Consider the following 21,565-nt stretch of genomic DNA (forward strand, 5'->3'; position numbering starts at 1 on the left):
CTTAGCTTTCGACCATGGCTAAACAAGGCTGTGATAATGACATTACTTTGGACTCGAACTCGAATCTCAATGTAACTTTACGCTTCAAGCATTCTATTGCTTCTCCAACACACAATGCATCGACACACACCGCACCATCGCCGCAGCAACCAAGTGGTACCGGCTTTGCTACATCAGGGCAATATCATAGTCTGGACCGCGTCGGTCTTCCTCAGGTGGTTACATGGCTGGCCCCAGAGACTCCCGCATCCATCATGGCTTCATTTCCGGCGGGCTGTCAACATCCTCCCATGCCATCGCCCACGCCATTTTTGTTGTCGGAGTCTGCCCAGAGAGATTACCAGTATCAGCTTTTCCTGCTGGAACAAGCCAAGAAGCGACAGTTGGCACAGCGAGAAGCAAGGCGAGTTGCTCAGTCCGAGGCTCATCAGTCACCTCCAGCATCAACAGTGGGACAGGGAGGAACGTCAACAGCATACGAGCACCAGCTAGGGCTGCTTGAAAACCAAAGACAAGCCCAACTGGCAGTCACTAAGGAGTGCAAACCCGCTCAGAGAGACTATCAACAAGAAATGCTCGAGTTGATAGAGCAGAACAAGATCCGGAACATGAAACGAGCGGCACTTTACCACCAGCAGTCAGGATAGCAAACGCAGCTGACCATTGGATCTCCACCAGATTGAAGGAGTCCTCGAATTCGATGAAAGTGGCATGATAGAAACCTTGATGTAGTACCGAAGGTCTGGCATGATGCTGGTGAATAAATCCTCGAGACAAACGAAAGGAATGAAAGAATAGTTCTTCTGTTCACAGTCGACGGGAGATTTAGCCGCAGTCGGTAAACCTTCCCTCAAACTATCGCGTATTTTCGATTTTCTGCAACGGCGACTCGAGATGCTCCTTTAACACTCCGTACAAAGCCCGGAAACATTGTATCGAATCTTCTTAGCATGCCATTACTGAGCTAGTCATCGGGCTTCAGGCGTTGTCACAACCCGATATACATGATTCTTCACACCCTCGATTCCGAGGCTGTGAAGAGACTCATTCGTTGCTGAGTACACCTCCGTCGTGTTCTCGCCGTCATGCTGTAGCTGACCACCAGGCCATTTTTTTATCCTACTTGCATTGCTAATGTATCATGTATATGTCCAGTCCCGAGACCAAACATCCTTCACACTCGCCTCCGCGCGATAGTGGCGACTCTTCCAACGCGGAAGATGGTGAAGTCAGTGAGCATGCCACATCCCCGTCAAAATCAGTAAGCCCGAATACGGACGACACACAAGCAGCCGATCCTCCTTTGCCCACAAACGAAGCACCTCCACCGTTGCCTAGTGAGCCTCCTCCGGGCGGACCTCAGGACGACGGCTGGGACGCGATCTGGGACGACGCAGCTGGGGCGTTTTACTTCTTCAACCGATTTACCAATATTTCGCAGTGGGAGAATCCAAGAGTACCAGAGGCACAAGAGGCAAGGCCCCCAGGAGTAGCAAACCACGACAGAATACCGGGCACAGCAGAGCCCGCGAAGGCGACCTTTGTCGGCGGCTACAACCCGGCCATACATGGTGACTATGATCCAAACGCCGATTACGCCAAACCACAGGAGGCACCGCCAGAGCTGAACATCGCCGCTGGTGCGCCGGGTACAGATCTAGCTGATCCATATGCCGCCACCGGATACTTCAATCGGTTCACGGGCAAGTGGCAGAAAGCCGACCTAAACCCAGACAGACATAGCGACGAACAAAAGAGTCGACGGCAGATGAATGCTTTCTTTGATGTCGATGCGGCTGCAAATAGTCATGACGGTAGAAGTCTACGTGCTGAAAGAGCGAGCAAGAAGCTCAGCAAGGCCGAGTTGAAGGCTTTCAAGGAGAAGCGCAGAGAAAAGAAGGAAGAGAAACGACGTGCCTGGCTAAGGGATTAAAAGATGTGTACGGAGTAAGAAGTGAGCGACCTGGGCAGATACCTGGTCGTAAAACACATTTTAGCAGCGACGCAGCCTACAATGAGAAGTCCATCTAATGCAACCAACACGCTGTCATGATAAAATCGTCGATGTATCCACCCGCCCAAGCATGATGTGCGAGAATCGTAAAACATCTGTTTTGACACCAGAACGTTTCTTTCGACCACGTCGACACAATAGACATAGACCTAACGCTCCTTCATCCCACACCTCAATCCCTGTATTTTCCTTCGTCATGCTCTACTCATGTTCACCGAGGTCGTTGCATTGGTCTGCATCGCGTGGTATATTTTCATAGCCTGCGTCTGCACAATCGGGTACATTTGCCTGTAATATCTACTACGTTCCAAGTTCAGCATATCTATCACTAACTGCCTATCAGTTTCCGCTACTACAGTCGAGTCCCTGCTTCTGCAGCGGTCTTGTCCAAAAACGAGAAAGACATCCCCCTTGTCACAGCCATCCGGCCTTGCAAAGGCCTCGAGCCGTACCTCTACGAATGTCTCGCGTCCACATTCCTACAAAAATACCCTGCAGACAAGTTAACAGTGTACTTCTGCGTCTCCTCACGTTCGGACGCAGCATATGAAACCATTGAGAAAGTGGTCAGAGACTACCACAACTACGATGCAAGAATCTTCATCGAAGAGGAGGACGATGATGCTGCCAGACATGACGCTCACCGAACCTTCCTGGGGCCGAATCCCAAGATCAGAAACATGAGCAGAGCATATCGCGAAGCCAAAGGCGACCTTATATGGATCATTGACTGCAATGTGTGGGTGGGCGGAGGAATTTGCGGTCGCATGGTCGACCAACTGTGCGGCTTCTCTGTGCCAGGAGAACCGGCCGGAACACCGCATAAATTGGTTCACCACCTTCCCATCTCCGTCGACGTGGACAACTACTCGAAGGGCAGACCAAGAACCGACTCTTCGTCCTACGATGAGACACCCACGACAGCTCTAATCTCAGACACGGGCCGTTCCAGCACCCTGAAGAAGATCAACCGCTATGGTGGCCGCCTGGAAGAGCTGTTCCTCGCTTCCTCCCACGCGAAGATGTACATCGCCATCAACACGGTCGCTGTTGCCCCTTGCATCGTCGGCAAATCCAACATGTTCCGCCGCTCGCACCTGGACCATCTCACTTCTGAGCGCGCCAGAATCGAAGATCACACGACTCCAACCCTCGCAAGGACAGGCATCGACTATTTCTCCAGCAACATCTGCGAAGACCACCTCATCGGTGACATGCTATGGAAATCCAAAGTCCCACAAATTGCTGGCTATCCAAAGAGAATGCGCAATCACGGTCTTGTGCTGGGCGATGTGGCCATCCAACCTATCGCTGGCATGAGCGTGGCCAATTACGTTGCTCGCCGCGTGCGGTGGCTCAGAGTCCGCAAGTTCACCGTCCCCGTAGCGACGCTCGTCGAACCTGGCACCGAGAGTTTCTTGTGTTCAGCGTACGGCGCGTTTGGGATTACCACCCTACCGTCAACACGCGCGATATTCGGGGACACATGGGCCTGGTTCTGCTTCTGGTGGCTGATCAGTGTCACTGTCTGGGCTGCAGTAGACTGGACCGTCTACTTGCTGCTGCATTCTGGTTGCACGGTAGAAAACGCAGGATCAGATGTCGATATACCCGACTTCGCAAAGCCGGTCATCCATTCCCAATACCAGGCTCGACGGCCGTTCAAAGAATGGCTATCCGCATGGCTCGGTCGAGAAGCGCTAGCACTTCCCATATGGTCGTGGGCAATCTGGGGCGGTGCGAGCGTGACGTGGCGCGACCGCCGGTTTTGGGTTGGCATGGATATGAAGGTTCATGAGATACACGAGACGAGTGATGATGGGAACGCCACCCTGAGGCACGTAAATGCTAACAACCATACCAACGGGAACGTTAATGTCGACGGGAAAAAGAGGTTGGATTGATGCAGTAAGCCATGGCCCTTTTTCGATTGAAGACATACCTGAGAATGGAACGTGTGCCACCATGAATATCAGACCATGACCAATCCTAGATTGTCCCATTGAAGCCCCACGGCAGCTATGTTTATATACAACTTTCATGCCAAACGTCTATCGGCATCTGGAGTGCCTTTTCTCTTTGCTATATGAATCAGGAGCCGGAGCGACCGTGAGCCAGACCACCTTTAAATGAAGACGCTCTTGCGGCGACTTCACTTTCTCCCAGCTAACGCACAATCTTCAAAGAGCCCCTTACTTATCAGAGTTAGGCATTCCCAACCACCTAGAGCCTTCGGTATAGGCGATATAGTTAGTGCTCCCCCTGGGACCCTTAGGAAGTGAACAGAGATCTCTTCAATCTTCGTTGATAGTACTCTCGTCGACACCGTAAGCAAAGTCAAAGGCGTCATACCGGGTTGATGTTGCCAGTATGTTGAACCTTTGCGGTGGTCAAAACAAATCACATTCGCCTCGAGGTAATGGTAGCCAGCATCACGTCCCGGTGTACGGAGTAGTGCGCCCCCTGTTGCGCTGCCCGCTGCTGCTCTTATGCCAAGACCTAGTGCCGAGCATGCCTTTGCTTTCGCGGATCCATGGGATGAAGTCACGCCCGAGCAAGTCTTGCGAAGCGATCCGTCTGAGATCACACCTTCGATGTAACCGACGGAGTGTGAGGACCGCTGACAAGCCCTCGTTGAGCGACCCCACGCTGAGAGCCCAAGCGATGGGACAGGCTGTTGCTATCCTGGCAAGTAACTTAAGCAGTCACAAGAAGAAGTGGGAACTCATGGACTTTTCCAGAAATCCCAGCCCACACTCGCAGTTGCATTGATCTTGAGCTAACTTAAAAGGATGAGCAGAGATTGAGACTCTGACTATCGAGCCAGTTCTGCCATGGTCTTGCAGATTTTTGCCTATGATCGGCTCGCATGAATTGGCGGCCCGCGCCAGCCGAGGGAGTTCTCTGTTTCACTTTCCCGTTTTCGCTGGACGACATGAACAGTGCAGCTTTCGTGGCTTCACCGATGCTTGAAAGCCATGGAGCTGTACAACACGCACTGCAGGCTAGAAATACCATCAGCCGAAGAGCAAGGTTGATCAACAAGCACGCATACCCATTGCATGTTTACCTCGTGATGGCACGCAGGTTCAGTGATTGTCTTAAATTCAGCATCTCCAGCCAAAAGGTGCCCAAACACTTTGTAATACTTCAAGGTCATCGTACCATCCTTCCATCGATCCACGCTATCAAGTTTGATTCGAATCGTCTTTCCTGGATTTGTCGCGTTGACCTTTTCGTCAATCTCCACTGCGGTCGCAGCGATGGCGTACGCCACACAACTGTTCCAGTGACCTTCCACGATTCTCAGGTCCTTGAGTGCTTCCAGTGCATTGAGGCGAAGGCCTCGTACTCGACATTCAGTGGCGATGAAGAATAGTGGTGCAATAAATCCCAGATGCACCTTCAGAACCAGATCGCCGCTGTGTTTGGGGTCCAGTTTCGTGTATTCGCCACGAAGGAAAGTCCGCAGCTGTGCGAACATGATCCGAAAATCTGCAGCTGCACGGCTGTATCCCTTGTCGTTTTCAGGAGGAAGGGTCTTCAAGATCAGCAAAGCCATTCGATGATGAGCTAGGAGCAGTAATTGCCAGTCTTTTAGCAAATTGTCATCGAGCTCATAAACCACTTTCCACTGACCGAAGGCAGTCGCCCAGTCAGCGACGTACTTTCGAACGCCCGGTGCCATTGTCGAGTGGTTCGGCTGGCCCAATTCAAGAAGGAGCACCCAATAGAGAGCTTGTTGCAAATATTTGTTGGCCTGGTGGAGGTCCCGGAACACCTTGGGCATCTCAGGCAACGAATAAGTGGTGCTCTCAGTTGTTTCGCCTTTTGGTATTGTAGTCTCGGTCAACCTGTAATTCGCAGACTTCGCAATGAACCCCTCGATGATTGGTACTATCAACTGGCTCACTTCTGGCGACACTTGCAACTGCTTTTTGCGGCTTTCAGAGATGATTCGATGGCCGGACTTGAGATGTGTCAGACCAGCAGCTGAAGCACCCATCAGAAAGTCGCAGTGGGCAAATAGGACGCAGGCAATCAGAATGATCTCAAGGGGAAGTTTGCCGTGGCTCTGATTAATGTCCGTAATAGCTTTGGTGTAATGTAGTGTGAATGAGTAGTTTTGCCAAGGTGTCCGTTTCGTGAACTCCAGCCATTCGTGAAGACTGCTTAAAGCTGCTAGGCTGTGACGAATGGAGCTGTTGGTCTCGCTGGCCTGTACAACCAGCCTGTTCCAGAATGTCCAAGCTTGTGTATTGCTGTAGCATACCTCGGCTTTGTCATCTACAAATGAATCCATCATTTCGGCAAAGTAAGACGCGATTCGGGGGGCAGTACATTCGAGGAAGTATTGAGTGGGCCTGTTGAAGTCCGCGTCCTCGAAGAAGTGTATTGCGTTTGCTCTGTCGATAGCAGGCACAAGCTCTTCGCTAGGAGGGGAGTCGCTGGCTGGAGGCTCGAATAGCCATGTTCTAGGCTGGGCATAGCCTTCGCAGAACCGGCCGGCTTTGGCGCATCGTCCGCAGTGAGGATGAGTTTCATCGCCTGGGCATTGTAAGCCAGCGATCACCAGGAGTAGCGCAGCCTGGAAACAGGGAGCGGAGTCAAGGAAGGAAACAATTATACACTGCGGCAGTATCTTGCTAGGAGATGCAGCCATTGCGGGAAAAAGGAGTGCCGAAAGCACAACTTAGAGGGACATTAACCTACACTTGACTCTTCGACGCCTGTTATATTTGATTTAGCAGAAATTCTGGATGACGAGGGAGCAATGTTGGTGGAGGAATTGCAGATTCAATGGAGAAGTCGCACCTGCAGGTGATACAGCCCGTTCTGACCTTGTTGTGACTACGTTTCAGTCTTGTTGGCGATCTTTCCCTCGTTTTACCAGGTGTGCTGGTTTGCGAGACAGTGACCAGATGAGTCGCGCTCTCGGTGCGTCCTCTCATCTGCGCTGAGGTCGGTAGATTTGGTGGGCGCCTGTCAGCCACCACAAGGGCTCGAGGAACCATAGTTCAGACCCTCGCCGGTACATTTGAGCAATGCCAACGCTCTTCGAGCTTTGACCGGATTTCGAGAAGGTGCTAATGGGTACGGACCAAGGAGCGAGGAGCGAGGGAGATGCGAAGGGACTGGGCAAAAGCAGATGGCTCGCTAAGCCGGGATCAGGTACATTACTCGTAGGGCACATGGAGGCACCAGCAGAACCAGGATCCGATCGAAACCCAAGATGATAATCCTAGCAGCCGACTCGAGAGTTGGGTCAGACCGACCGTGGTGGAGACCTTTTCAGCCCTGGGCTTGCAGCTCTTCTTCGTGCGATGACGATAAACCCCTCAACCGTCAATCATAATCATCAAACATGTGTGACCACGGAGTTCAAGGCGAGACAGTCGCGGTTCTGCTGCCTACTTCGACAAAACAAGCCGTTGATACTGGGCCGATTGGACTTGGCGGGCTTTATGCTCGCAACGCAAAGATTTCGAGAATGGTGCGGTAAAGATTCTGGGGCGCTCAGCTGGAGCGAATGAAGAATGCATGCATGCCGAGGCTCGTTTAGTGGACCATCTGTGAAGCTCAAGACAGCTCTGGTGATACGTATGTACGAGGATCGGGGCCGTCATGGGCACCCAATTGGGCACGCATGGAGTATTGTTTCCGCAAGCTGTTCCAACGACGTGATCTCAGCCCTAAATCCGAGCCTTACCATCCTGCACACTCAGGGTATCATTGGGGGAAAATCAAGGGAACCTCGACCAAATTAGCCTCACCAGCCGTAAGCAGCCCCTATGATGCACCCCATCATTGCTAATCAGCCGTTCACTTAGACAGCTACACCGCAGCTTGAGGGTCGTAACTACAACCTGGACGTTCCAGTATCAAATACATGCATCGACTCATGGGGTTGATTTGTTTTTATGAAGTTGCACTGAGGCCTGCGTATTGGGCTCGTATCTACCTACCTGCCTCAGTGCTCAGTAAACCCGGCGGCGTACTTACTCATTGCAGCTTGTTCCGAGTTTCCCATACTCCAATGGGGCGGAAGCATCCACGCGTACAACGATCCTCTGCAGCAGAAGGACAGACAAACAAACAAACAAACAAAGCCAGTGGTAATTTTGCAAGCACCCAGGCAGGGTCTTTGTGAGGCGCAGATACTGCCTCTTCCTCTCAATTTGAATGCTTACTGGCCGGCTCACTGCAATAGAAGCTTGAGCTCCAGTGGCATGCACACCTGAATACGAGTCTGACTGAGTATGACACAGTTTAGCTGCCCAATCAGGCCACTCGATCATGGACAATGCGGTGATAATCGAAATTGATGAAAACATCATGCAAGGGCAGGACTCTTCAGACCGCCTGACTTGAGTACACACCTATGAAGAAGCATGCAAGAACAGTCACTCCATGCTTAGAAATCCATATAGTCCTTTGACCTTCCGCAACCCGGCAAGACAGCTGAAAACGACTGTTAGCTGAATGCCAGGAGAGGTTCCCCCAGGTCTTATATCAGGCCAATCCCTAGAACATCAGCGATTGGTAGGCGCCAAAGCTTTGGGAAGAGGCGATATTTTTGCGGTTGCCAATACCTCCACTGCTCTTGGATACCTAGGTATGGTTCTGCGCAGGACCGAGTCATGGCTGTTTGTAAGTTGGTCTTTCCGGTAGGTCAGGACCAGATCCTTCGAAGAGCCTCGTGATCAGAAATCAGTCCTTGACGCTGGTCGAACCCCAATACCAACATTGCAGACGAGCCAGAGATGGGTCCAGGCTATCCTGCATCACAAGAGGGCACCTGAAGCATTCTCAATGTTTTTATCAAGACGTTGCAATCGACTTGGAGAATCTCGACAACAATGTGGCTGCATTTCAGACCGAACGATGGCAATGCCTAATTCCTACCAAACCAACAACGCCAGGTGTGCTCTAAGTTAGATCCGTCTGAAGCTCTTCGTTGTCTAGACAGACCACCACAACCACAGTAAGCCCTTAAGGTATTCTACGATTTCTTCTCCACCCAGCTTGCTTTCGCCGTACACCCTGTCCACAAAAGTGATCGGACACTCCTCGACTTTGAGTCCCATAGCCTTCGCTCGAACCATCATTTCCATCTGGAATGTGTATCCTTTCGATTGTGTCTTCTCAATTACCGTCACAAGCGCCTCCTTCTTGTAGAGTCTGAACGAGCCCGTCAGGTCACTCACGCCGGGATTAAGCAGGAAATCTGCAAGAATGTTTGCGCCGCAACTTGTCAACTTCCTCTTCGCATCCCACCCGTACACGCCTCCAATCAAGCCTGGTCTCGACCTGTACCTCGTGCCAGTCACAATGTCTGCGCCTGTCTGTTTCTGGATCTTGATAAACTCGGGAATGAACTTGGGGTGATGCGAAAAGTCGGCGTCCATGATAATCACGAAGTTCCCTGTCACGAATTGTAAACCGTGAACATATGCTGTGCCTAACCCCAGTTTGCCCGCTCGTGGTTTTAGGACGATGTGATCGGACCCAAAGGACTTTTGAAGCTGTTTTGCTCGTTCGAGGGTGCCGTCTGGAGAAGCGTCGTCGACGATGATAACCTCCCAGTTCAACTGTCTGCGTAACGGGAATGACTTGTTAGACAGTCTCTTTTCCCCTAATGCGGCCCTTCTGGCCTACGAGCACTCACTCTTTGGTAAAGACGTCAGAGAGCATCTGCACCAGCACCGGCAGATTTTGTCGCTCATTGTAGGTAGGTAGGATGACGGAGTACTTGTTTTTGGATGCCATGGTGATGCCTCTGGAGTTGTCAGAATGTACCTAGGTATGAGGGGACTGATGAGACCGAAGGTGCAGGTCAACCAAAAGTCCAATCTGGCTGGTTTGTGAGATACGCGACAGACTGTCAAAGCGCGACAAAATATCAGGGGCCTCCGAGGTTTAGCCATGCCCTCGTCATCAAGCACTATTGGGGCACCAGGATGTTCGGCCGCATGTTGACTGGCTTCAGATTCATCCTGGACACAAAAATATTAAAGAAAGCTGTCGCTCTCAATGGAACCTTGATAATGAGAAATCTTTGTCGTAAGTATGGCGACCCCACAACACAGTCGCAAGACTTCAAGTCGAGCCGCGCTTCCACGGCGGACGACCAAAGGACCGCTCGATGCTCCTGATGACCCTCTCTCAAGCTCTGAACTAGCCGCAGCATTGACCGCTTCTCAGCGAGTATCAGATTCACACGATGATATAGCCGAGTCATTGGCCCCAAGTCAGTCTCAGCTACCGTCAAAAGACCAGCAGCCGCGAGATTCAGCGTCCGAAGAAGACCTAGCGGCAGACGAAAGAGATGTCTCTTTCCTTCTAGACGCATCTATATATCACCCGCTGTCTCAATTGGAGGTTCCGGGACCATTTAGGAAGCCATTCCTTCCTCCTCCTACGGCAGATACTATCGACCGATCTTTCGAACAGCTCGACGCACTGCTCTCTCAGTGTGACTTCCTTCGAGCGGCACAGCTTGCAGGGACCATACTGACATCGGGACTACTACGACCGACAGACACCAAAACAGTGTTTCGACTACTGGCAGTACGCTATTCTTGCCTGGAATTATCGGGGAATCTGCCGCTCGCCGCACAAGAAGCCAAGGCTCTCGAAGACTTAAGCTCGACGTTCTACTATGAAGATCCCGATCCTAAGAATGATGACGAAGAGGTCGAGGGGCAACACAAGGTACCGCGCCATATTATGCCGTTCCCCTTACGACTGCAGGCCCTGCGTCTACAGAGTATTGGCTTCTCCGATCCTCGCAGGGGAGTAACCACACTGTACGATATTGCATTCGAATGCAGGGAGCATTTATCTGCATCAACCACCCCTTTGGGCGACCGAAAGCTGTGGACACAGAGATTACAGGAAGTGTCGATGCGAGTGGTGAATGCCTTGATCGAAATGGGGGAGCTGGACTGCGCTGCCCGCACGGTCGAGAGCATGGAGCCATCTGACTCCGAGAGCAAAGCTCTTTGGCTGCCGCGAATGGTCCTGCTTCGCATCAAGATGGGTGACCTTGCACAAGCGCACGAGCTGATCGAGTCCTCGGGCTCTGGGGCTGATGACAAGCTCGCGCTCGAGTCGCTACTTGCTATCGCTGAAGGTCGATATGACGATGCTTCAAGGATGCTCTCTGCATGCGGAGCGGGAGCTGACCCGACTTTGAAAGGTCTCTTGAAACAAAGTCTCGCGGTAGCCCATCTATACAGGGGTGAAGTGACGATATCGAAGCGGATCCTGGAGGAATTGGTCGATGAAGGATACTCCTTCCAATCCCTAACCATCAACCTTGCTACCATCTACGACCTGACTTCCGACAAAGCCCGTGATCTAAAAATGTCGATGATCTCGCAGATCGCTAAGCAACATAAGGATGCAAGTCAACTGCGATATTTCACGAACGCCGACTTCAAATTATGATTGCATCCTTCTCATATACACATTGATCCCATAACGCCATGTCGATAGTCGAAAGCCTTTAGCAGTCCCTTCAAATGTGACATTGCTGCTAGCACAATCAGAACGTGGAAGATCTGATGAGAGCTTCCTAATGTGTCGAATTTGCCGGGGTACCAAGCTTCTGGAATGCGAGCCTGCCTAGTTCAGCAATAGCACGGAAGTCAAGAGTGTAACTCACAGCGTATAGGCCAGCACCGAAAATGTAGAGGGCGCCTTGCAATACCAACCACGACAGGCCCATCTGTTTTTCCATGGCTTGCAGGCCGAAGGTCTTGAGGCCGTCCAAGACTGGAAATACCGCAGATATGCCCATGCCAACGAACATCATCGCCCTATACGGTCGCCATGCCGGCGTTCGGAACTTCGGAAGGACAGATACTGCGGTACAGGCGATACCCAGGGAGCCGATCTCGTCTTCATCAGCAACAGCCATATGAGCGAGACAGAGTTGCCTTACCATAGACCAATAAATCCACTGTCTGTCTGGATGGCACCAGAATCCGTAGTACACACTTGGGACGAACGAGCCCGCGATCAGCAAGGATATGCCGGCATAGTCGAATTGATTCCACATTCGAGCGACTGGCGGCGAATGGTTGGAGACAGCATGATAGGTGGCGCTGATTCCCAGGCAAAAAGCGGCTCCCACGAAGAAGCAGCTCATGGCGAACACGTCACCCGCAGATGCCCGTTCATAACGTGGTTCGAGGATTTTGTACAAAATAGCACCCAGCGGCAAAGCCAGGGTCCCAGGGACGAGATGAGACCAAATATTAACACTCTCGTTATGCCAGTGAAATATACTTTGCAGAGATCTGGAGTAGCTGTAAGATGCTTGTCTATAGCTGGAATATATGTGCTGGTTATCCTGCTGCCAATGTGGTAGATCGTTCCAGTGAACCAAGGTGTACCACAGATCCGAACCGTCGCCGGACGAACGGGTATCATCGGCTGTTCTGAGAGTAGAAGCGTGCTTTTGTTTGGCTTCAGACATATCTGATTAGATGAGACTGATGCAGTTCAAGAATTTAGAAAACGACAACAAACATGACAACAATGTTGAAAGAAATCATTTGCAGAAACGATTTGAAGAAAACGTTGGGGGAAACGAAGGATGGTCACTGATGGTGCTCGATGAAGTCGGACATCCACAAAGCGGCCCGTTCCGCGCGCCTGCATATCATTGAACCTCGTGAACCTCTTCGTTCCTGCCCTTCGAAACCTCACTAGAGTCATTGCATCAAGTTGCAGTCTATTTGCAATGGCGGACAAATCTCAAAGGAGATACCCAAAAGGCAGCGTCGCTGAGATCATTGCGAAGAATGGCTCAACCTCCGCCGCCCTTGAGCCGAAAGACATCAGCACCATGGGACAGACTACGACCAGTGAAGCAAGATCCTTTGGAGAGCATGGGGTTCGTCTCTAAAGGCGACACTCGGTTAGCCCCCTGTATACCTTGACCCCCTGACCTTTGTCTGATCTGCCTAGTCTTCTCGACCCCAAAGCCCAGGAGGGCTTTTATAACAAGATTGTTGCTCGTTACATGCAATTTTGTACCCGACATTCGAAAGACCTGGACAGTGCCTTCGCCTCATTATCGCTTGAAGATGATCCGTCGACTCTTTCGCGCGCTGCCACGCTCCGTCCAGTCACACCTTCAGTCACCCCGGATCCACGCTCTCTTGCTGCAGTGCAGCCGGACTTGAATGCGCCTCCAGGTATTCGGCCAGTCAATGCGCCAGCACCTTCACCTTCAGCAGAGCTCTCTACGATCCTCTTGGCACTACGCAAGTTGCGAGAAGGACTGCTTGCCAGCTCCGCATCAGCACCCTCCCCGGTCTTTTCGCAGCGAGTTCACGTCTTCAATATCAGAACAGCAATACTTGCGTTCCACCCGCAAGGATATCACCCTTCGCTTCTACATTTGCTTTTTACCCTGCACACACCTGCCCATCCATTGCCAAAGTCCGAGCTGGTGGAAATGACAACCTATCTCATCCTCGATACCGCGATTCGACAAAATGACCTTTGTCAGGCATATGCCATGAGATACCACGGCCGAGTCAGGTATGGATTCAAGAGCAGAATGGTTGATAACATATTAAGGGCTGTTGTCATGGGAGATTGGGTCACATTCTGGCGTGTGCGTCAAAAGGTAGACGGTTACGTCCGCGCTATCTTGCACTGGCACATTGAGACACAACGCAAGTTGGCTCTGAAAGCCATTGGACGATCATATCTTGCCTGCGACGTCGAATATATCTTACAAAGTACTAGTGGAGGCGAACTCACCTGGGAAGACCTTGTAAGGATGGAGGATGTGGGATGGATGCGGGACGGTGACAAGGTAGTCATCCGCAAGCCGAGGGCCAAGCCCACTAGTTGATGACGCAAGCACGAACCGAGGATCTCGTCTGCTCTGAAGCGATGCTAAAGATGGCGAGGACCATGAGCGAAAAGTTCTGGAACATGCATGGTGGCTGCAAAAGGCCAATGCACGTTTCGAAGATGGGCGTGGCACGGCGTGGTTGAGGGTTGCCAGCCACTCTGTGGCGTTCCCAGCCTCACACATGTCTGGCCAATCAATGGCCGCAACTGGTTTCGGCTAGCGCGCGACATTGTTTTGAGTTTAACTGCGCTCTCCAGCCTCGCCGTTTCTGTATGAAAACACCATCCAGACTGCTGCAAACCGTCAGCAATATGGCGCACATGCTCGATGCGCTCGTATATACGTACATTGACATGGCCAGCCTTTGCATTTCTCTTCTGATGGACAGGTACATGTGAGAGGTCTTTTCCCCTAGAATCCTCCCCTTCTTTCATTCACGTAGTTCACTTGCACGAAGAAACACCATCTACCATTGCCAAACACAGATCACTCAGAACAGTTCTGCACTGAGAGACCCTAGTGAATCCCTTCGATATGGCCTCAAGATCCATCCTCGCTTCCATATCGCTCTCTTCATTACTGCTCCTAGCCAATGCCCGTCCTTTGATCCCACACTCGATTGACCGAAGAAGTCCTGCCTCCTACTCAGTTGTCGCGGTAGACGGAGGTAGCACCGGAGGCAGTGATGCACCAGCAACCACCGTCACCGATGCCGTAACAATGACACAGACAGTGATGGCAACACAACTGTCAACCGTCGTGATCACAGAATCAGAGACACCCTCGACGATAATCTTGACCGTCACATCTGCATCGCCAACAACCATTACCGAGTACCCGCCAGCATCGACGGAGGTCGTGACAGCAACGCCAGAAATTCCTGCGCCCACGTCAAGTGCCGCCTTCTCCAGCACATCAGTGGAAACATCGACACACTCCACAATACCTTATCCCTCGAGCAGTACAGCCGAGTCCGCCGTCCCTGTTACAGTCACCGTGACACAGTCACAACAGTCACAACCATCAGTACAGCCTTATGATGATGGAATGTGGCATACTTGGTATTTTTATACAGTCACATCTAGCACATCGGAAACCCAGTGGGCCCCGACCTCGACATCGCAAGAGAGCGCGTTGCCGTATTGGACATCAGAGAGCAATAGTTGGACTTCATCCACCACTCAGAACACGTGGAGTCCGACCACAACTTCCGAGAGCTCGTGGACTACCTCCACCACGTCTGAAGCCTCTTGGTCTCCTACCACAACCTCCAGGAGCACATGGACTACCTCCACCACGTCTGAAACCCCACGGGCTCCTATTACAACCTCTGAGAGCACGTCGACGACCTCCTCCACGTCCGAAGCCACTTGGGCACCTTACACAACCTCTGAGAGCACGTCGACGACCTCCACCACGTCCGAGACCACCTGGGCACCTTCCACGACCTCTGAGAGGACGTCGACGACCTCCACCACGTCCGAGACCACCTGGGCTCCTAGCACGAGCACGACCTTTACCTCTGAGACCATGTCGACTACCTCCACCACTGCAAGACCATCGGCTGCCTCGACTACGCAAAATCCGTGGACTATTTCCTCATCGAGTGAAAGCACCTCTATCCCAACCACGGCTTCGGAGTCAAGCACGACAGCCGCACCTACATCAAGCTCTTCAACCACACCCGAATCTGCGACCGCTTCGGAGACCTACAATGCTCTGTCGGCTGCCGTGTCATCATTCAGCAGCTTGACTCCTACCGGCACAATGGGCTTCTTCGGCACTCCAACGGGAACTTGATTCCGTATGCAAGAATTCCGGCTACTTGAAAGTTCAGCAGATTGTATGATACAGACCTTTTTTATTCATCCACTACTTCGCATATCGAGACAACAACTTGTCGAGGGGTACAGACTCAAACAACATCGGAAGCACGAAACATTGGGAATTTTACGGAATGGTCCGTCAAGCGCGACTGGGCTATAATTTATGATAACAGGATTTAGCGATGGCGTTGGTGGGTTATTTTGTAACACATGCTATATAGTATAGTTACGTGCAAATGTACAGATGGGCGGGGAATTCGTCCAAGCACGCTGATGGATAATGTGGTAACGACATGGCAGAGTTATGAGAAGTATTCCGACAGGAAAATGAACTGTATTCTTCTGCCCTTTTCATCCAGTCTCAAATCTCATGACAGTCCCATTGAATTGCCCACACTGCCATATTCGATACAGCACTCTAGAGAAGCATTCACATAACTTTACAATCAGTCCTGGTCATTCCATGAGGCGCGTCAAGACGAGCGGAGATGAGAACTGGTTCAAAGTGATGACCGTATCCATGATCTTTCGAATCTTGACCATAATCCTAAGTGTCGTATCCCAAATACGTCGGCAAATGCATAGATGAGGAAACTTGTACGAATACGTAAATGGTTCACAGGGCGAAGACAACAAATATATTAGGTTGATTCACTGTATGCATCATGGGATGGTCAACAGGGACACTTGCAGTCACCTCTTCCTTTTCCTTAGGGAACAACAAGCCAGTACACGTGTGCTGTAAATCTGTATTCCTAATCATGACTTCCGATTTCCTCAACAGCCTCATCGGCACTTGGAATCTCATCTCGTACACAGCGGCTTCCGTCACCGATCCATCCGACATACTCCTGCCGCTCGGCGCCTGTCGCGGCCGCGCCATCTTCTCTTTAGACGGATACGTCTCGGCGTACATCCAAGCCACCAACATCCAGCCATATTCGGAAGGCCGTTTCCACGCGAGCACAGAGGAGCTGGCTAATGCAGCGAAGCGCACAATAGCGTATACAGCTCCGTATCGCCTTGAGGAAGACAAGGCGCAATCCAGTAAAGCGACTATTTATTACGATGTCGAGATGAGCATGCCGCCGAACTGGATCGGGACAACTGAGATAAGGGTGCTAGAAATCGAGAAGGGCGACGATGGAGACATGTACATGTATTTGAGACCGCCTGGGACGGTGGAGTTGGGTGGAGTAATTCGAAAGGTAGAGGTCAAGACCAAGCGTGCCGGGGACAATTCACATGGTGGGAAGGTTGACAGTGGCAAGCAAAAAGAACGACTTTGAGTCATGGACTCAAATTTGTAGCGAATATCGCAATATACACCCTTGTAGTGCTATAGCGACACATGGCGAATTGTGTGAGCATGGGCTCAACTCGAGATATCCTCCATATTCTAGGTTTGAGGTGGTTGAGGTTAAGGAGGTGAGCGACGTTTAAAAGCGGCAGCCGGTCGAGTGAGTGTCGAGGTGTGCTCGGGACCTTCGAGCCTTCTCTTTAGGTGCCAAGAAAAGCTACAGTACCCACGTGAGTACCCAGAGTACCCTCGATGCGGGTGCAGTTGCAGCAGCGTGAGCAGCCACGGCCTACTACCGTATACGACGGCAGCTTCCCTCTCCGCACGGAGCTTCAATATGCACGCGTCCTGAATTCAATAGGCAGAAACTCAGTCCTTGATCATCTTGAAAGTCTTGACCGATTCTTTTTTGTTTGCTCTCGACTGTCGCTGGTAGCAGGGCAGACCAACCGTCGTAATGGCGGCGGCAGGTCCATCGATCGCTGAGGACCAAGGCAGGCTTCTCGAGGAAGCCTTGGGAGTGGTGCGCCAACAATCCCAGCAGATGCGTCGATGTCTGGAGACGCCCGGGAAGCTCATGGATGCTCTTAAATGCGGGTGTGTTGGAATCTACCTCTGCTGCCTATCTTGCTGACTGAATGCGATGTGGAAGTTCTACATTAGTATCTGAACTGCGAACGCCTACCCTCGGACCGAAACAATACTACGAGCTATACATGGCAGTCTTCGATGCGCTCAGATATCTCTCCGAATATCTTCGCGACTCGCACCCCGTCAATCACCTTGCCGACCTCTACGAACTCGTCCAATATGCAGGCAACATAATACCAAGATTATACCTAATGATAACCGTCGGGACGGTGTATATGGGTGTCGAGGATGCGCCAGTCAAGGAGATCATGAAGGACATGATGGAAATGAGCCGCGGTGTGCAACACCCTATCCGTGGACTCTTCCTCCGGTACTATCTGATGGGACAAGCCCGAGATCACCTGCCAACCGGCAAAGAGGAAGGACCTCAGGGCAACCTTCAAGACTCGATCAACTTCATTCTGACAAATTTCGTGGAAATGAACAAGTTATGGGTCCGCTGGCAACACCAGGGCCATTCCAGAGAGAGAGAACAGAGAACTCAAGAGCGGAGGGAATTGGAGCTGTTGGTGGGAAGCAATCTTGTCAGATTGAGCCAAATGGTGGACCTGGAGACCTACAAGTCTACAATCATCTCTCCTTTACTGGAACAGGTTGTGCAGTGTCGGGATGTGCTTGCCCAAGAGTATTTGCTTGAAGGTATGCGAAAAGCTTTGCGGGAGTCGGAACCGCTGCTAACGGACATACAGTCATCACCAAAGTCTTCCCTGACGAATTCCACCTTCATACTCTCGATCAAATGCTTTCGGCCATTGCGCGACTTAATCCCCATGTCGACATGAAGAAGATTGTTATCGGCCTAATGGATCGGCTATCAACCTATGCCCAGAGAGAATCTGAAGAAGCATCTGCGGAGGATAAACGACAAGCCGAGGAAGAAGCCGCGATCCGGATGTTGGAGAAGGTTGATCTGAATGAGGACTCCAAGCCAGCTCCTGCAGCCGACACGGAAACGCCCAAGACCAATGGCACCGAATCTAAGTCACCAACCGAATCGCAACCAGCAGAGTCTGAACCTGCTACGCCTGCGACTCCGGTAACCAATGGTGACAAGGCGACTGCTGGTCTTGGGGAGGTCAAATTGTTCGAGATTTTCTACGAACAAGTGGTAAGTCTCGTCAAGACACGAGGCCTGCCAATTCAGGATACGATGGCTTTGTTGACGTCCCTTGCCAATCTTGCCCTGTAAGTTTTACGACATCTTCCCGTGAACGTTACTGACAACAGCAAAGCAACATCTATCCAGATCGACTGGAATATGTCGATCAGATTCTGGCATACGCCAGGGAGAAGACGGCCGAGTATGTAGACTCTGCTGATCTTCACTCCGCTGCCACACAAGCAAACATGCTCAATCTCCTCCTCTCGCCGATACGGACATATTTCTCCCTTTTCACCGCTTTGGCTTTACCCAACTATCTTCCCCTGTACCAATCACAGACTTATGCCACACGCCGTGCCGTGGCTGGTGAGGTCGCCAAAAATATATTGCGGAACAGAGTGAAAATTACCACGACCCAACATCTCGAAGGGGTCATGTCTCTATTGAAAGTGATCATCAAGGAAGGGATCCAGCAGCCAGGGGGCTACCCTGGTCTGAACAGACAAAGGGGTGGCGAGTCTGATGAGACTGTGGAAGAGCAAGGATGGCTTGCAAGGATGGTCCATTTCATCGAAGGCGCTGATAACGACACCCAATTGAAGCTTTTACAGCAAACGAGAAAGGCTTACGAGGCAGGGAACGAGCGGATAAAATACACGATCCCAGCAATTATTACTGCTTCGATGAAGCTCGCACGAAAATTCAAATCACGCGAGCATTTCGACGACAACTGGCAAACTCAATCATCCGCCCTGTATCGCTTTATGCATCAGACTCTGTCGCAGCTCTACACGCGCGTCAATCCAGGCGCGGCGGAATTATGTCTCCGTCTTTTCGTCGCGTGTGGTCAAATTGCCGACCAATGTGGCTTCGAGGAGTTCGCGTACGAATTTTTTGCCCAAGCGTTTACTGTCTATGAAGACAGTATCAGCGACTCGAGGGCGCAATTCCAGGCTGTCTGTATCATTGCTGGGGCATTACAGATATCCAGAGGGTTTGGAAAGGAGAATTATGACACGCTGATTACGAAAGCTGCCTTGCATGGCAGCAAGTTGTTGAAGAAACCGGATCAATGTCGTGCCGTGTATCTGGCGAGTCACCTCTGGTGGTGCGTGGAAATTCCTGGCAAGGAAGAGGACCCCAAAAATGTGAGTCAGCCACAGCCCGATATTGCGCTGGTTCCGCGAGCTGACTGGAGAAATAGCTCTACCGAGATGGTAAGCGCGTGTTAGAGTGCTTACAGAGAGCACTACGTGTGGCCGACGCTTGCATGGACACTGCAGTGTCTGTGGAGCTTTTTGTTGAGATCTTGAACAGATATGTCTACTACTTTGATCAACAAAACGAAACAGTAAGTCAGCCCCTTGTGCTCTGTCTGAGATGGAGAACTTATGGTTGATAGGTGACCACCAAATACCTGAATGGGTTGATTGAGCTTATTCACTCCAACTTATCAACAACCAATGCGGAGGGCAATGCCCAGGCCTTGGAGAATCCTAAACGCCATTTTTACAGAACTTTGGATTACATCAAGACGAGAGACTATGAGGGAGTCGTAACTGAAGCGAGACAGTAAACTGGAAAGAAAGTCTGGCTGTTGGCTTGGTGCTCCGCAGATGCTTCGCTGAAAGGCCCTCATCGTCATTCTGTACAGTGACCTGTTAACCTCCTTGTGTTAGGAGTCTTTGGCGGCTCTTCTGCAGACTGAGGGACTATCATATGCGCGGAGACATTGAGCGATTGTTTTTGGGCCAAAACCCGGGATTCCGATGGGCCCTTCCTATACTAGCCCATGCCAATACAGACCATTTCAACTGACCGGGACTCTTGGGCCTGCCAATGCTGTGACTGTTCTGTTCTTGTCCTTTGGTCTTTGTGGATTTCCAGAATTTTGTGTAATGGACGGCAGGGCTTGGGGCGACAGCCTTGTCAAGAATTAAGGCTAGTGGTGCTCGACAAGGCTGAGCGCCGCTGGCAGCAAGATCTCGGCTGTCAGAGACTACTTGTGCTCCCTGCAACAGCGTGGACGATCATTTCAAGAAGCCCAACGGTCTTCGCTCTTCCTCCTAAGACTCAGTGGCTTCAGTCCGCACGCTTTGAAATGTCCCTAGGATTTTGGATTTCGATCGCCACTGATTCTTCCAAGGATCCACCAAAGATCAACTTCGGGAAGTCATTATGTCACCACTATTATACCTTGCCTGAACGACCGTCCGTGAGGAGGTCCCTGGTCTTCCGGTTCAGGTGGGCTGTGACCTGTCCATTTTGAATCTACCTTGAGAATCGTTTGATCTAGACGAACTCGACGTTTGTGATAGACAGGCAACAACCCCCATAGCACTATCAATACGCGTCGTCAGACATGGTATCTCTACGCGCAATCACTCCTTGGGCCCGTCAAGCTGGCCGCTTGTCGATTCGACCGAAAGTGGGCGTTGTGATAAGAAGGACGTTGAACACCGACACGGCGCCGATATTGTACTCTGCTCATGCGAAGGTTGTCGGCGCGAGGACTGGGTGAGTATTCTGGTTCTGTGCACTGCAGTACATGTCAAAGCTTGTGCTCTTGCTATCTGTTGGGATTCATGTTGGAAGTATATCTTGGAATTCGTGCTGGGCTGATATGAGAACTTGTACTTCTAGACACGTCGATGGTGATGACTTGAAAGTCGGTATGTCTACACGCCGTCATGGTGTCGTTGCCTCGAGGCAGGGAAACAGCTCTCCTTCCATTTCCTTTCTTCCCAGACCCCAGGTCGTCTTTGCACGGCCAGGACAAGTACAACCTAAC

At 51.3% G+C, this 21,565-nt stretch overlaps 11 protein-coding genes across 13 annotated transcripts; 8 read left to right on the plus strand and 3 right to left on the minus strand.

Moving 5' to 3' along the window:
- Positions 1 to 14: 14 nt before the first annotated feature.
- PV05_06629 (uncharacterized protein) lies at positions 15 to 756 on the plus strand (the record flags this gene model as incomplete). Its single annotated transcript, XM_013459390.1, has 1 exon — positions 15 to 756. The coding sequence occupies one exon, from the start codon at positions 15 to 17 to the stop codon at positions 645 to 647; it is 633 nt and encodes a 210-aa protein (XP_013314844.1). The 3' UTR covers positions 648 to 756.
- Positions 757 to 920: 164 nt separating this feature from the next.
- On the plus strand, positions 921 to 2,034 carry PV05_06630 (uncharacterized protein). The gene is made up of 2 exons (XM_013459391.1): positions 921 to 1,090; positions 1,156 to 2,034. The coding sequence occupies exons 1-2, from the start codon at positions 1,086 to 1,088 to the stop codon at positions 1,931 to 1,933; spliced, it is 783 nt and encodes a 260-aa protein (XP_013314845.1). The 5' UTR covers positions 921 to 1,085; the 3' UTR covers positions 1,934 to 2,034.
- A 118-nt stretch (positions 2,035 to 2,152) lies between these two features.
- PV05_06631 (uncharacterized protein) lies at positions 2,153 to 4,150 on the plus strand. The gene is made up of 2 exons (XM_013459392.1): positions 2,153 to 2,304; positions 2,358 to 4,150. The coding sequence occupies exons 1-2, from the start codon at positions 2,222 to 2,224 to the stop codon at positions 3,916 to 3,918; spliced, it is 1,644 nt and encodes a 547-aa protein (XP_013314846.1). The 5' UTR covers positions 2,153 to 2,221; the 3' UTR covers positions 3,919 to 4,150.
- Positions 3,962 to 7,639, minus strand: PV05_06632. Of its 3 annotated transcripts, none has more exons than XM_013459394.1 (3): positions 6,830 to 7,639; positions 5,070 to 6,744; positions 3,962 to 5,019 (listed from the first exon to the last, which is right to left on the minus strand). In XM_013459394.1, the coding sequence occupies exons 2-3, from the start codon at positions 6,675 to 6,677 to the stop codon at positions 4,924 to 4,926; spliced, it is 1,704 nt and encodes a 567-aa protein (XP_013314848.1). In that variant the 5' UTR covers positions 6,678 to 6,744; positions 6,830 to 7,639; the 3' UTR covers positions 3,962 to 4,923. The 3 variants fall into 3 exon arrangements, with proteins under 3 accessions (XP_013314848.1, XP_013314847.1, XP_013314849.1); XM_013459393.1 differs by lacking the exon at positions 6,830 to 7,639 and having other exon boundaries at positions 5,070 to 6,562; positions 6,728 to 6,788; XM_013459395.1 differs by having other exon boundaries at positions 3,962 to 6,744.
- A 1,203-nt stretch (positions 7,640 to 8,842) lies between these two features.
- On the minus strand, positions 8,843 to 10,008 carry PV05_06633 (uncharacterized protein). Its single transcript, XM_013459396.1, has 2 exons — positions 9,684 to 10,008; positions 8,843 to 9,610 (listed from the first exon to the last, which is right to left on the minus strand). Exons 1-2 carry the CDS (start codon positions 9,782 to 9,784, stop codon positions 8,977 to 8,979), a joined length of 735 nt encoding a protein of 244 aa, XP_013314850.1. The 5' UTR covers positions 9,785 to 10,008; the 3' UTR covers positions 8,843 to 8,976.
- A 2-nt stretch (positions 10,009 to 10,010) lies between these two features.
- PV05_06634 (uncharacterized protein) lies at positions 10,011 to 12,331 on the plus strand. The gene has a single exon (XM_013459397.1). The coding sequence runs from the start codon at positions 10,085 to 10,087 to the stop codon at positions 11,465 to 11,467; it is 1,383 nt and encodes a 460-aa protein (XP_013314851.1). The 5' UTR covers positions 10,011 to 10,084; the 3' UTR covers positions 11,468 to 12,331.
- PV05_06635 (uncharacterized protein) lies at positions 11,254 to 12,576 on the minus strand. The gene is made up of 3 exons (XM_013459398.1): positions 11,964 to 12,576; positions 11,685 to 11,915; positions 11,254 to 11,640 (listed from the first exon to the last, which is right to left on the minus strand). Exons 1-3 carry the CDS (start codon positions 12,498 to 12,500, stop codon positions 11,479 to 11,481), a joined length of 930 nt encoding a protein of 309 aa, XP_013314852.1. The 5' UTR covers positions 12,501 to 12,576; the 3' UTR covers positions 11,254 to 11,478.
- A 168-nt stretch (positions 12,577 to 12,744) lies between these two features.
- Positions 12,745 to 14,041, plus strand: PV05_06636 (uncharacterized protein). Its single transcript, XM_013459399.1, has 2 exons — positions 12,745 to 12,944; positions 12,995 to 14,041. Exons 1-2 carry the CDS (start codon positions 12,829 to 12,831, stop codon positions 13,890 to 13,892), a joined length of 1,014 nt encoding a protein of 337 aa, XP_013314853.1. The 5' UTR covers positions 12,745 to 12,828; the 3' UTR covers positions 13,893 to 14,041.
- A 132-nt stretch (positions 14,042 to 14,173) lies between these two features.
- On the plus strand, positions 14,174 to 16,151 carry PV05_06637 (uncharacterized protein). Its single transcript, XM_013459400.1, has one exon. It carries the CDS (start codon positions 14,430 to 14,432, stop codon positions 15,693 to 15,695), a length of 1,266 nt encoding a protein of 421 aa, XP_013314854.1. The 5' UTR covers positions 14,174 to 14,429; the 3' UTR covers positions 15,696 to 16,151.
- A 331-nt stretch (positions 16,152 to 16,482) lies between these two features.
- On the plus strand, positions 16,483 to 17,010 carry PV05_06638 (uncharacterized protein; the record flags this gene model as incomplete). Its single annotated transcript, XM_013459401.1, has 1 exon — positions 16,483 to 17,010. The coding sequence occupies one exon, from the start codon at positions 16,483 to 16,485 to the stop codon at positions 17,008 to 17,010; it is 528 nt and encodes a 175-aa protein (XP_013314855.1).
- A 303-nt stretch (positions 17,011 to 17,313) lies between these two features.
- Positions 17,314 to 21,069, plus strand: PV05_06639 (uncharacterized protein). The gene is made up of 6 exons (XM_013459402.1): positions 17,314 to 17,618; positions 17,674 to 18,311; positions 18,362 to 18,857; positions 18,905 to 19,922; positions 19,979 to 20,125; positions 20,177 to 21,069. The coding sequence occupies exons 1-6, from the start codon at positions 17,479 to 17,481 to the stop codon at positions 20,348 to 20,350; spliced, it is 2,613 nt and encodes an 870-aa protein (XP_013314856.1). The 5' UTR covers positions 17,314 to 17,478; the 3' UTR covers positions 20,351 to 21,069.
- Positions 21,070 to 21,565: the final 496 nt, after the last annotated feature.

Source organism: Exophiala xenobiotica (genome assembly GCF_000835505.1).
Source record: "Exophiala xenobiotica strain CBS 118157 unplaced genomic scaffold supercont1.4, whole genome shotgun sequence".
Lineage (NCBI taxonomy): Eukaryota > Fungi > Ascomycota > Eurotiomycetes > Chaetothyriales > Herpotrichiellaceae > Exophiala > Exophiala xenobiotica.

Coding starts and splice junctions, on each gene's coding strand:
- PV05_06631 (XM_013459392.1), top strand. CDS start 2,222: ATGTTCACCGAGGTCGTTGCATTGGTCTGCATCGCGTGGTATATTTTC. Junction 2,305..2,357: donor ACAATCGGGTACATTTGCCT/GTAATATCTACT, acceptor ACTGCCTATCAG/TTTCCGCTACTACAGTCGAG.
- PV05_06632 (XM_013459394.1), bottom strand. CDS start 6,677: ATGGCTGCATCTCCTAGCAAGATACTGCCGCAGTGTATAATTGTTTCC. Junction 5,020..5,069: donor ACGAGGTAAACATGCAATGG/GTATGCGTGCTT, acceptor TGGTATTTCTAG/CCTGCAGTGCGTGTTGTACA.
- PV05_06633 (XM_013459396.1), bottom strand. CDS start 9,784: ATGGCATCCAAAAACAAGTACTCCGTCATCCTACCTACCTACAATGAG. Junction 9,611..9,683: donor TCTGACGTCTTTACCAAAGA/GTGAGTGCTCGT, acceptor CCCGTTACGCAG/ACAGTTGAACTGGGAGGTTA.
- PV05_06634 (XM_013459397.1), top strand. CDS start 10,085: ATGGCGACCCCACAACACAGTCGCAAGACTTCAAGTCGAGCCGCGCTT.
- PV05_06635 (XM_013459398.1), bottom strand. CDS start 12,500: ATGTCTGAAGCCAAACAAAAGCACGCTTCTACTCTCAGAACAGCCGAT. Junction 11,916..11,963: donor AGTGGATTTATTGGTCTATG/GTAAGGCAACTC, acceptor GATGAAGACGAG/ATCGGCTCCCTGGGTATCGC. Junction 11,641..11,684: donor TCGGTGCTGGCCTATACGCT/GTGAGTTACACT, acceptor TGAACTAGGCAG/GCTCGCATTCCAGAAGCTTG.
- PV05_06636 (XM_013459399.1), top strand. CDS start 12,829: ATGGCTCAACCTCCGCCGCCCTTGAGCCGAAAGACATCAGCACCATGG. Junction 12,945..12,994: donor GTCTCTAAAGGCGACACTCG/GTTAGCCCCCTG, acceptor TGATCTGCCTAG/TCTTCTCGACCCCAAAGCCC.
- PV05_06637 (XM_013459400.1), top strand. CDS start 14,430: ATGGCCTCAAGATCCATCCTCGCTTCCATATCGCTCTCTTCATTACTG.
- PV05_06639 (XM_013459402.1), top strand. CDS start 17,479: ATGGCGGCGGCAGGTCCATCGATCGCTGAGGACCAAGGCAGGCTTCTC. Junction 18,858..18,904: donor TCCCTTGCCAATCTTGCCCT/GTAAGTTTTACG, acceptor ACAACAGCAAAG/CAACATCTATCCAGATCGAC. Junction 20,126..20,176: donor TTGATCAACAAAACGAAACA/GTAAGTCAGCCC, acceptor TATGGTTGATAG/GTGACCACCAAATACCTGAA.